The 12,620-nt window shown below is 49.4% G+C and overlaps 1 protein-coding gene and 1 long non-coding RNA gene across 2 annotated transcripts in view; one reads left to right on the plus strand and one right to left on the minus strand.

The window, feature by feature from the left end:
- Positions 1 to 1,181: 1,181 nt before the first annotated feature.
- VPS72 (vacuolar protein sorting 72 homolog) lies at positions 1,182 to 10,353 on the plus strand. Its single transcript, XM_081173743.1, has 6 exons — positions 1,182 to 1,367; positions 2,688 to 2,840; positions 4,127 to 4,238; positions 5,841 to 6,023; positions 6,878 to 7,022; positions 8,368 to 10,353. The coding sequence occupies exons 1-6, from the start codon at positions 1,224 to 1,226 to the stop codon at positions 8,756 to 8,758; spliced, it is 1,128 nt and encodes a 375-aa protein (XP_081029869.1). The 5' UTR covers positions 1,182 to 1,223; the 3' UTR covers positions 8,759 to 10,353.
- LOC308575351 overlaps positions 7,029 to 12,620 on the minus strand; it is a 31,716-nt gene continuing 26,124 nt past the window's right edge. The window contains exon 3 of the long non-coding RNA XR_014002803.1: positions 7,029 to 7,160. This is a non-coding gene — a long non-coding RNA (uncharacterized lncRNA). The remainder of the gene's footprint in view (positions 7,161 to 12,620) is intronic.

Here is a 12,620-nt window from a genome sequence, read left to right on the forward strand (position 1 = left end):
GGAATGGAACTTCCATTCAAAGAGCCAGCCAACCTCTGGATATCAGTTGTGGGTGGAGGGAGAGGGCAAATTGCAGGACTTGTGGGCTTCCTGGAGGAATCCATTTCACCACTGTTGGTGGTGGGTTAGCCTTCATTCAGCAGAGCAGCACTGGCATTCTTGGAAGAGTCCACCAGCAGATACTAGCCACAAGAGGAAGATGTAACTTTTAATTTTTTTATTAAATTTGATGTTAAATTCGTTACAATTTTTGAAGAGCAATAAAAATTAATTGGTAAAAAAGAGAGGTAGATGAAACGTTCAAATGCAAAAGTAGTGCACTTCAGAGTGGTGCTTTTGGAGACAGAATGCTGAATGGAAGTCGCCTTTAGTCAACCAAGCAAGTTTTATTCTTGCTACTCTCCTCGCTATTATTTACACAGCACAATCTATATACTTAGGGACGCGGGTGGCGCTGTGGATTAAACCACAGAGCCTAGGACTTGCCGATCAGAAGGTCGGCGGATCGGATCCCTGCGACGGGGTGATTGGTCCCGTTGCTTGGTCCCAGCTCCTGCCAACCTAGCAGTTCGAAAGCACGTCAAAGTGCAAGTAGATAAATAGGTACCGCTCTGGCGGGAAGGTAAACAGCGTTTCTGTGCGCTGCTCTGGTTCGCCAGAAGCGGCTTAGTCATGCTGGCCACATGACCCGGAAGCTGTACGCCGGCTCCCTCGGCCAGTAAAGCGAGATGAGCGCCGCAACCCCAGAGTCGGCGATGACTGGACCTAATGGTCAGGGGTCCCTTTACCCTTATCTACATACTTACCACTTTGCAAAGGGCAGGGGATTAAGCAAATGCATGAAAAATAGGCCTATCGGAGCATGACTGCTAAGTGAATTTCTAGTTTCTGCAAGGGCATTAATAAAAGGAGGGTGTCTTATGAACACGCAGCTTTCAGATCCTCCCCGGAAGCGTCTTGTTGGAAAGATGCTGAATCCTCTTAGGCTTGTTTCTCACCCATCGACTTTCTCGGCGTTCGATTCCCCCATTCCCTTTCCAATCTCTGCGTCGACACTCAACTAATCGTGTCTACCCACCATCGCCGTTAGCTCGGCGCTCGATGACTCATCCCTCCAGTCATTCAAGCGGAGGCGTTGCGAATAGCCCCGCAACGCAGGGCGTGTGGTCGCGAGCCGACGGCATCGATCGCCATTCCGCTCTCTCCCCGGGGAAAGACTAAAAATGGCGGCGGCGGCGGCGTCCGCTTCGACGGGCCTGGCTGGAGGCCGAGCGCCGCGGCGGACGGCAGGGAACCGGCTCTCGGGGCTGCTCGAAGCGGAGGAAGAGGACGAGTTTTATAAGACGACGTACGGGGGCTTCACGGAGGTAGGGGGCGGGACTTGGGTTGATGGGCAGCGGCAGGGGGCGGGGTAGGTCCAGGAGGGGGCGGGACCCCGAGCTCATGGCCGAGGCGGCGCTTGCTTGTGATTGGCTGGAAGGAAGGCGGGATGGGCGGGGCCACAGAAGCATAGGTCCAGTTTAGTTTGTAGTGTGTGCAATACGCATACAGTAATATAAATATTTATTTCTGGAAAGTTTCAACCAAGAAGGTCCCGCACTTCCTTTCCAAAGGAGGCTGCACTTGGGGAGCCCATAAGCAATTCTACCTGCATCTTCTTTTCTGCAACAGATCGCTTGGTGGTAGACTGCTCCTGGACAGGGTGGTTTCTCTTAGTGATGGTGGCTGAATAAGTCATTTTGGTAGAGAGAGGGAAGTATCTCATTTATATCCTACCTTCCTTCTGCCAGGAGCTCAAGGCATAGCTGTCAACTTTTCCCTTTTCTTGTGAGGAATCCTATTTGGAATAAGGGAATTTCCCTTAAAAAAAGGGAAACGTTGACAGCTAGGGAGCCTTAAGGTAGCCTACATAATTCTTCCCCCTCATTTAATTCCTACAACGACCCTGTGAGGTAGGCTAGGCAGTCACCCAGTCAGCTTCATGGCTTGAGTGGGGATTTGAACCCTGGTCACCTAGGTCCTAGTATGACACTTTAACCACACTGACTTTGTATGTCCTTTCCCATTTTCTCCTTTTTTAGTCATCCTCTCTCCCAGAGAACTTAGGGGGGTATATGTCATACCCCCACCTCACCCCCATTTTTAGCTTCAAAACCTCCCTGCAAGGTTTAGGCTGAGAATTCAGACTTAAGCGCCAAATCTCTACACCATGCTGGCTGGCTGGCTGTGGGGTTTTTTTTTGCAGAGATATGACTCAGAAGCCAGAGTGGTGGAGCAAGGATATACAGTGGTGCCCCGCAAGACGAATGCCTCGCAAGACGAAAAACTCGCTAGACGAAAGGGTTTTTCGGTTTTGCGTTGCTTCGCTAGACGAATTTCCCTATGGGCTTGCTTCGCAAGACGGAAACGTCTTGCGCTTTTTTTTAAAAGCCACTTGAAGAGGCGCATTTGCGACGGACTGTGCTTCGCAAGACGGAAAACATCGCAAGACGAAAAGACTCGCGGAACGAATTATTTTCGTCTTGCGAGGCACCACTGTACAAGGTGTGGCTCAAAGGCTAGAGGGGTGGGCAAAGATCTGCTGGGGTTGGCTGGGGCGACAGGGCATGGCAAATTGAGTCTCTTGCCATTGCTGTTCAGAAAGAGAGCTCTCCTCACCCAACCATCTTCTCTCGGCTGCCCTGCAGGAATCTGGTGACGATGAGTACAAAGGCGACCAGTCGGACAGTGATGACGAAGTCGATTCCGACTTTGATATTGACGAGGGAGATGAGCCCAGCAGCGATCAGGATGACAACGAGCCCAAGAGGAAGCGGAGGGTTGTCACCAAAGCCTACAAGGTATGTGTAACAGGAGATGGGCAGAGCCGGGCACACGGATGCCCTCCTGAAATGCCAAATCCATTAATGGGAGAGAGCAGGACTGGTGGGAATGGTGAGCACCAACTGCAGCAGTGTCTGATCTGCTCTTGTGTCTCCACTGAGAGGCAAGCAAAGCGGAGCGGAGCATTTGCCCGGCTGCATTGAAACTGCCCCCACTGCTGCAATGGAGACTGCTGGGAGTGCGGAAGAAGAAAGTGGGGAGGGAAGTGTTTGTGTGCAAGAGGCAATACTCCTGTCCCCTGCGGATCGTGGGATTATCCGTGGGGTGGGGTGGAGTTGGCAACCTTCTTCCTGGGGTTTGAGGAGAGTGGGCAGCACCTGCGAGGAGCCCCTGTGGGAAGTCATTTTAAGAACTACCATTTAGCTTTCTAAGGACCTGAATTTTCTTTTCCTCTTACCTCCCCCTTCCTTTTTTCCTTTTTTCTTTGAAATTTTATTGACTGTTTTCACATAACAAATTATTCCAGCAATTATGTTTTCCCCCTCCCACCCCCGCATTCCCCCTCTCCTCTACAACTTCCCTCAGTTCCTCTTTCTGATTTATTAGCACATTTTGTTCTCTGCATATTATAAAAATGTAAAAATCTCTTAAGTTATCCATCTAGTATATTAACAAATAAATTTGTGTATGTTTATTCAAAACCTGCCAGGGAGTCCAATTCATTTTGTTGTTTCTTTAAATACTTTGTAAAAGGTTCCCATTCTTCTCTGAAGTCACAGTCGTCCTTGTTGTGCAGTTTGTGCATCAATTTTGCCGGTTCCGCATAGTTCATCAATTTTTCTTGCCACTGTTCTTTTGGCGGGGTTTCTTCATTCTTCCATCCTTGTATTATTAAAACTCTTGCTGCCGTTGTCGCATACATAAATATGTTCTTCACTTTCCTTGGCAGGTCTTTCCTTTTGTGTCCTGCTTTCTTAGACCATGAATCTAGAAGAGACTGTCTTGTTTTTGATTGATTGTACATAAGTTGCTCTGGGATATTTTGTTGGTTGAAGAGTTGGGGGTGGGGAATGCTCTAAATAAATGCATCTTAAACTTGGTTTGTTTTGTTTGAAGCCATTTTAGTAGAGGCCCATGACTCTAATTGTAGGGTGCTCTCTAGTTATTTTAGGTTTCCGCAAAGTCAAGAAATTGTAAGCTCTGACCTTCCATGCTTTTTAAACACCTGGTGGCTTTTTGTTCTCCTGATGAATCACATCTATAAACCGCCCTTCCTAATTTCTGTCGTTTGAATCCTCCGTAGGAACCCATCAAGAGCCTGAGGCCCAAGAAGGCAGACGCGCCTATAAGCAGCTCCCAGAAAGTGAGAGAGGAAAGGCTGGCCCCAGCCGAGCTCCAGGATGACCTTGGAGACAGTAAGTGCCCATTTTGAGTGTGCATTAATTAAAAAGTCTCAGATTCCTTTTAAACCAGAGATGAGGAAGCTTTCTCAGCCTGAAGGCCATATCCTTTCATAGGCGACTTCCCAGGGGCTGCATGCCAGTGCTGGGCAGGGCCAGAAGAAGAGTGGTAGAGCGAAGAATGTGATGCGCAACCTTTGCACGGAAGGCCACATCACAGCTACACAAAAATCAGTGATTTCTATGCGCGCGCGCACACACACACACACACACACGAATGTGCGAGCAGCCAGGCATCTGGATCAGGCCAATGGGAAACCCACAAGCAGCATCTGAGAAGAAGAAGAAGAGTTTGGATTTGATATCCCGCCTTTCACTCCCCTTCAGGAGTCTCAAAGCGGCTCACAATCTCCTTTCCCTTCCTCCCCCACAACAAACACTCTGTGAGGTGAGTGGGGCTGAGAGACTTCAGAGAAGTGTGACTGGCCCAAGGTCACCCAGCAGCTGCATGTGGAGGAGCGGAGACGCGAACCCGGTTACCCAGATTACGTGACTACCGCTCTTAACCACTACACCACATTGTGCTCTCTGAGCACAATAGCACTTGTCCCTCCTACAGTTTCAAGCAGCTAGTCTTCAGAAACACCTCTGACAGTGGAGGCACAGCAGAGCCCTCGTGGCTAGTAGCCATTGCTGTCACCATGAATTTGTCCAATCCTTTTTTGAAGCCCTCTCAAGTTGGTGATCCCTGTTGCTTCCTGCCAGAGCGAGTTCTGTAGTTTAACTGTGCACTGCCTGAATAATAATAAATTTTATTTATACCCCAACCCTCCCCAGCCTAGACCGGGCCCAGGGCGGCTAACACCCGATATAAAAACAAATTGATTGAAATACAACTCAAAAACAAGATTAAAATACAACCTTAAAACATTAAAATACAGCCTCATTTCAATGGAAACTCAAATCAAAAAGTTTTTTTGGGATGAAAACGTCAAGTCTTCACCAAGGCTAACTATCCAGACTGGTCCTACATGGGGCAGAAAAAAGCCAGGGAAGTCCCCAAATAAGAGTTCCATCACAGGAGGAGAAAGGAAAAAAGAAGGGGGGGGGGAATCAAATTGATTCCAAGCCGAAGGCCAGGCGGAACAACTCTGTCTTACAGGCCCTGCGGAAAGAAATCAGATCCTTTTATTTGCCCTGAATCTTCCAGCTTCATTGGATCTCCACGAATTCTCGTGTTACGAGAGAGGCAGACAAACTTTTCTCCATATCCACTTCCACACCTTTCCATTCAGGCAAGGCCTTATCGCTGTTCAAAGGCATGCTGTCATTCTTGATTATTTTAGTTATGGATCGCTTCCTAGGAGGCATCCCTAAGTGATTTATAGTTGCCTTCCTACCAGGCAGAAACACTCCAGAAGGGAGTGAATCAGGGCCTGTGAGGTGTTAGACCTAGGGAGAAGTGGGGTGGCTTGGGGAGTGGAGGTGTGGCTTGTGGAGAGGCCCAAGGGCCAGTTAGAAAGGCCTGGAGGGCCGTGCTTGAAAGTCCCAATTTGAAATGCTCTGCTCTCCCTCTTCTTGTTTCAAACTCCTTCCTCCTAACCCTTGCCTGCTCAGGCCGCAAACACATGCGCCAGTCGACGACCGAACACACGCGGCAGACCTTCCTACGCCTGCAGGAGCGCCAGGTGCAGTCGAAACGCAAAAAGGGGGCAGGCCCCAGCTACGACCGGCCCCTGACCCAGGAGGAACTGCTGGAAGAGGCCAAGATCACAGAGGAGCTCAACCTGCGCTCTTTGGGTGAGTCAGGTCCTGCGGTACAGCAAAGTTACTAAAGTAAGGGTAAAGGGACCCCTGACCATTAGGTCCAGTCGTGGCCGACTCTGGGGTTGCGGCGCTCATCTCGCTTTATTGGCCAAGGGAGCCGGCGTACGGCTTCCGGGTCATGTGGCCAGCATGACTAAGCTGCTTCTGGCGAACCAGAGCAGCGCATGGAAACACCGTTTACCTTCCCGCCGGAGTGGTACCTATTTATCTACTTGCACTTTGATGTGCTTTCAAACTGCTAGGTTGGCAGGAGCAGGGACTGAGCAACGGGAGCTCACCCCGTCGCGGGGATTCGAACCGCTGACCTTCTGATTGGCAAGCCCTAGGCTCTGTAGTTTAACCCACAGCGCCCCCCGCGCCCCCCTAGCAAAGTTACTAAGGTAAAGGTACCCCTGCCCGTACGGGCCAGTCTTGCCAGACTCTAGGGTTGTGCACTCATCTCACTCTAGAGGCCAGGAGCCAGCGCTGTCCACAGACACTTCCGGGTCACGTGGCCAGCGTGACAAGCTGCATCTGGCGAGCCAGCGCAGCACACGGAACGCCGTTTACCTTCCCGCCAAAGCGGTACCTATTTATCTACTTGCACTTAGGGGTGCTTTCGAACTGCTAGGTTGGCAGGCACTGGGACCGAACGACGGGAGCGCACCCCGCCGCGGGGATTTGAACCGCCGACCATGCGATCAGCAAGTCCTAGGCGCTGAGGTTTTACCCACAGCACCACCCGCGTCCGGCAAAGTTACTTGTCCATAAGAATTATCCAGGAACGGATGCGCCTTATGTCAAAAGTTTGGGGTTGTCAGGAGTTTCGCTTCCTTTCCTCTGTGCAGAGACGTACGAGCGCTTGGAAGCAGACAAGAAGAGACAAGTGCAGAAGAAGAGGAAATGTGTGGGGCCCACCATCCGCTACTACTCGGGGACCATGCCCCTTGTGTCCGACCTCGGCTTCAAGGAAGAGAATGTGGACGTTGAGGGGTAAGAGTTTTCGGCTTGCCCCCGGGATGGAGCAAGCTGGATGTGTGAAGCAGTAGGCCCAAGTTCCTAGTCCTTAATAATTTTGTCAGGCATGGCTTGCCTTTCCAGGCATATTTTGAATCTGGGAGCGTTGTCGGCCTAAAAAAGAAAATGAGAGAGCCCACTTTGTCTCCTAATGCACAGAAACTGCCCGGTCGCCTGGTGGGGATTCCACTCACCAGAAGTGAATAGGCGAGTGGTTATTCACAGCCTTGGGTTCAATTCTATATCCAGGCCAATTGTACATCCAGTCCTTTAGAGACCTGCATTTCTGCAAGTCGCAAACTAAGAACACACTCTAAATTTTATAGCGGGTATGCATTGCTTAAACTAGCGTATGGACAGAGAGGCTCGATTATTACCATTTTCAGTCGGGCCTCTCTACCCATTATCTACCTTCACCACTGAAGCCTGGAATACTACTGTGCCTCTGGGCATGTGCAAATTTTCTTTTCCTTCTTGCTGGGCGACCACAACTGGTAGAATGGGAGATCATATACCTTCCCTTCAAGCATTTAAGGGAAGGGCTCTAGCTCAGAATTGGAGCGTCTGCTTTGCATTCAGAAGGTCCCAGGCCCAATCTCTGGCATCACCAGGTAGGGATGGAAAATACTATTCTCTGAGACCTCCAACAGCTTCTGCCAGTCAGTGCAAACAATACTGTTCTTGGTGGACCAAGGGTGTGGCTAAGTATGAAACAGCTTCCTAGGTTCCTATTTAAACCCAGCCCTTTGTTTGGAGCCATGAGGACTAGAATCTTACTACACTTTAAGTGGAAGGGCTATAGCTCAGTGGTAGAGCATCTGCTTTCCATGTCCCTTGTCTGGACCGCTGGAGGGCTGCTGCCAGTCAGTGTAGACAGACCTGAGATAAATAGACTACTAGCCTGCCTCACTAGGACTTAGTTGAATACAACTCCATGTCCATTCACTTCAGTGGGGCTACTCTGAGCAGGACTAACAGGTGCCACGTAATACCCATTCCGCATTTGCAAGAACTTGATCTTTTAGTGCGGCAGCACCTACACTTCAGAACTCCCTGCCTATTGACGTCAGGCAGGTGCCTTCACTCTGCTCTTTTTGGCACCTGCTAAAAACGTTTTTCTTCAGGCAAGCCTAATCAGGCCTTTAGAAAGTTGGTGCCAGTTTGAATTGGTTTTTATCTTAACTTTTCGTACATCTTAAATGTTTGTAGATAATTTTTTGTGTGAAGCTGTTTGAGGCTCCCCCCCCCCCAAATATTCAGGTGGTGTATAAATTTTGTGAAATTACAAATAACACTGGACCCCCTTTCCCACCTGCTTCAGTTTGGACCAGGACATGCAGCCCCCACCCCTGGAGGCCCCGCCAGCACCTTCCGCCTCGGCCGCCAAATGTTCGCGGACCTTCATCACTTTCAGCGATGACGAGACTTTTGAGCGCGTCTTCCCAAAGTCTCGGGCCCCCAAGCTGCCTGTGAAGGAGGTCTGCCCCGTCACCCACAAGGCCGCCATCTACCGCGACCCCATCACCGACATCCCGTACTCCAACATACGGGCCTTCAAGATCATCCGCGAGGCCTACAAGAAGTACATCACAGCCCATGGCCTGCCCAACGCTGCCGCGGCCGCCCTCGGGGCAGGGCCTCCCATGGCCGACTCCAATGTCCGAGCCACCAGACAGAAGATCATCATCAAGCAAAGCGTTCCGAATACGTAGGGCATGGGACCTTCCTTGCTGACTCCCTGTCCCGTTTCCGCAAAACAGCTGTTCCTATTATTACAGCAAACACGAGAAAATAAATAGGCATGGAAGTAAGAACTGGCCTTCAAGGGAGAAACAGAGCCTGGTTATAAGGTCATTGTAAGAGTTTCTCAAATGTTCCAGTTTTGTTCTGCTCCCTTCTGTTCAAAAACCATTAGAACAAAGATAATCTCTGGTCATAATTCCTTTTCCAGTAATGTAGTCATTTTCAGAACGTCTGTCGGCAAGAGACCGTCTTGTTTCCGGTGTTTGGCAAGTCAGATTTTCCCCGAGATTCACAAATCGGCTGCTAACCAATTCCATTTTCACCACAACGGCCTCGTGTTGAAATGCCTGATTTGATTGCCTCTGTGTTTGCGATCCGTTCTTATCATACTACCACCAGTAATGTTTATATACAGCTTAAGATGCAAAGTCCCTGAGTACCTTACACAGGACGTTAATTCAGAGAGAAAAAATGCATATACAGCATTTAAAACCAAAAATACAAAGAAATGCATCAGTAAAAAATGGAGAAGCCATCAATGAAACATTCCTTTAAATATCAATAACTAATATAAACATATATAAATGCCTGCTTTAAAAGATGGGTCTTTGGGAGGTGTTGAAAGCTTGCCATTGTCTCTGCCTCAGGAACAGCACACAGAAGGGAGCCTGACCATTGGCCAGGTTGACTGGGGCAGAGGAGAGTCCGAACAACAGCTGAAGCATCACAGGTTTCCCATCCCAGGTTTAAAAGATAAACCCGGCAGTGGGATTTGGGCAAGGCTCTCAGACCAGGCAACCAAGGCATTTTAATCACAATGTCTCCTTTAAAAAAACCAACCACCATCGCCCCAAATTTTTGGCACAAAGGTTGATGCCAAACTTCTATTGACTGCTCACAGGTCGAAAAGCGCCCACTATTCCTAGCTGATTTGTTTTGGCTGCCTGTCCAAACGGTGGGCGTTATGCATCCAGCAAGCTATGGAACAGATCTGCGTCCCAGTGGGGCCGCCGTTGAAAGAGTGCGTTGCCACAGGTGTCAAGTTCCTGTTCAGCTTCGCTGGGGAGTTCCCATTGGGAAACTTGTAAGTGCAGTCAATTGCAGTGGGGCTTGCTATCAGAGAGCCCTTTCAGAGGAGCAGCCTGTATTTCCTTTGTAGCTGCATCCTTTTCCACCGTTGCGTATGAACTCAGGTGCCTTGCGGATCAAAGGGTGGACACCTGACCAAATGAGGCCCACGCCTGCTGCAGGAGAGGGGAAGGTTTTGTGGAGGTCTTTCCATGAGGGCCAGATGGTTGTCTTTCTTTGCAAATTGGGGGAGGGAAAGCTATTTTTGTTGGGTCGAAGAAAAATGCTTCAAGTCTGACTGGATGGTCAAACAAGAGGCTGAGCGTCTGAGCAGGACACAGGCATGTGGGAACATGAGTCTGCAGCCGGCGAACGAGAGCTGTTAGCGGGACAAAGTCGTGCATTTTTTTATTAACTGAAAAAAATACTATCATTTTTTTAAACAGTTTCAACAGCCTGTAGAACATTTCTCTGAAAATAAACGGCTTTAATGTGATGTCTTCATCCTTGTGTCTCGCCTTCCTCGATTTTAAGGCTGATGTTGTCGAACTGCAACTCCCTGACCAGTTTGAACCCAGGTCTTGCTGGTCCTCGGCTTGGTCCTATGACTCATGCCACTGCGTCACACTAAAGCCTGGGATATTTCAGTCGGTAGAGCATGAGACTCTTAATCTCAGGGTTGTGGGTTCAAGCTCCATGTTGGACCAAAAAGATTCCCGCATTGCAGGGGGTTGGACTAGATGACCCTTGTGGTCCCTTCCAACTCTGATTCTATGAACTTCTGGAGGGGTACAGGTGTGTGCCCCCCCCCCCATCACTTAGTGGCTGCCTTCATCTGCTCTGCTTTGATTGTCCACCAGGGGGCGACACCACACCAGATTCCTATTGTAGGCCAAAACCCAGCCTTTCATGCCTATAGGAGTGACCATTACCAGCCATGGGGATTCCCTTCTCTCCCCGATACTCACAGAGGAGCTTCCAGAGCTATAACAGCTGTGGGTTAATTTGAGCCAGCGAAGGAGCCTTCAGGATGTGCAAGGAGCGTTTGTTCCTCTAAACGTGAGCAGAGTGCTTTTTTTCTTAGTCGCAGAGCAGCTGTGCCTTGGTGGTCGAGCATTTGCTTGGCATGCAGAACGTCCCAGGTCTGATCCCTGGCACATCTGGGTAGGGCTGGGAAAGGCTCCTGGTGCGAAACCCTGGAGAGCTGCTGCCACTCAGTTCTGGCAATACTGAGCTGGATGGACCCAAGCGTCTGGCTAGGTATGAAGAAGCTTCCCAGGTTTCTTATTTAAAAACAGCCCTTTGTTCAGAACCATGTGGACGGTAATTTTCCTTTGCTTTTAGGGGAAGGGGTTTGGCTCAGTGGAGAGAACATTTGCTCTGCATGCAGAAGGTCTCAGGTTCCGCCCATGACACCTCCAAGGAGCGCTGGGGATATTCTTCACCAGAAGCCGTTGTGTAGAAGGCTGCGGTTCCTTTTGCATCCTCCCTTTCTGGGTCAGATAGCAGAGAATTTGGGTCTTTTGCAGAGGGAAGATGAGTTTCCCCCAAACCAGTTCACTATCTCAGCAGGCTAAGCTTTTGTTTCTGTTTGCACACAACCAACTGTCTAAAAAGAAAAAAAGAGAGAAGGGGTGAGGGAGGCAACTCTGAGGATCCTGGAAAGTGGAGGGCTGAATCTGTGAGGTAGCATGATAACTATTTTACTCATTTCTGCACCACAAATTCTCATATTTTTTCTTAAATATCTGTAAACCTCTGTCATAAAACATATCAATGTATCAAAGCGGTCTGCAGCAATAAAACCATATAATAAAAACCATTTAAAAAGTTAAAAACAAACAACAATTAACAATTGTGCAAGGATGTCTTCTTAATTGCTTGCATAGAGAGGGTAGGTTATAAAAGTTTCTAGCAGGTGTTAAAAAATGGGAAGGTGCCTGCTGAATCTCCAGTGGCAGAGAGTTCCACAGGACTGGGCCCTATGGCACTAAAGTGTTTCTTGTCAACAGCCTCATTTCACCAATGCCGCTCCTGCAGATGATCTCAGTGACAGGGGTCAGCGAACCTTTTCAGCAGGGGGCCGGTCCACTGTCCCTCAGACCTTGTGGGGGCCGGACTGTATTTTTTTTGGGGGGGGGGGGAAATGAATGAATTCCTATGCCCTACAAATAACCCAGAGATGCATTTTAAGTAAAAGGACACATTCTACTCATGTAAAAACACCAGGCAGGCCCCACAAATAACTCAGAGATGCATTTTAAATAAAAGCACACATTCTACTCATGCAAAAACACACTGATTCCCGGACCATCTGTGGGCTGGATTGAGAAGGCGATTGGGCCGGATGTGGCCACTGGGCCTTAGTTTGCCTACCCATGCCTAAGCAGTTCAGGGCTTCAAAAATTAATATGAGGACCTTGGGTAGTAGATGGCAGCTGGTGCAGATGTTTTAACAGCGGTGCCACATGCTGTCATCCAGATTTCCCCATCATGAGTCTGGCCTCCACATTCTGACCCAGCTGGAGCTTCTGAACCAGCTCTAAGGGCAGCCCCACACAGAGCGCGCTGCAGTAGTCCAGCTGCAGTGGAGGCCTGGCTAGGCTTGAAATGAAACAAAACAGAAGCGCCAGCAGCATCTTCCCGGCTGAACCGGTCCTTCGGCTTGGCACTTCTCAGCTGTGGCCGCTGGAGGTCTTGACTCGGCCGCTCGGCAGGTCTGCGGAGTGATTGATAACGGAGTCTGTATATGTGATCTCTCGC

The sequence above is a fragment of the Podarcis bocagei genome, assembly GCF_964188305.1.
Source record: "Podarcis bocagei genome assembly, chromosome: 16".
Taxonomy (NCBI): domain Eukaryota; kingdom Metazoa; phylum Chordata; class Lepidosauria; order Squamata; family Lacertidae; genus Podarcis; species Podarcis bocagei.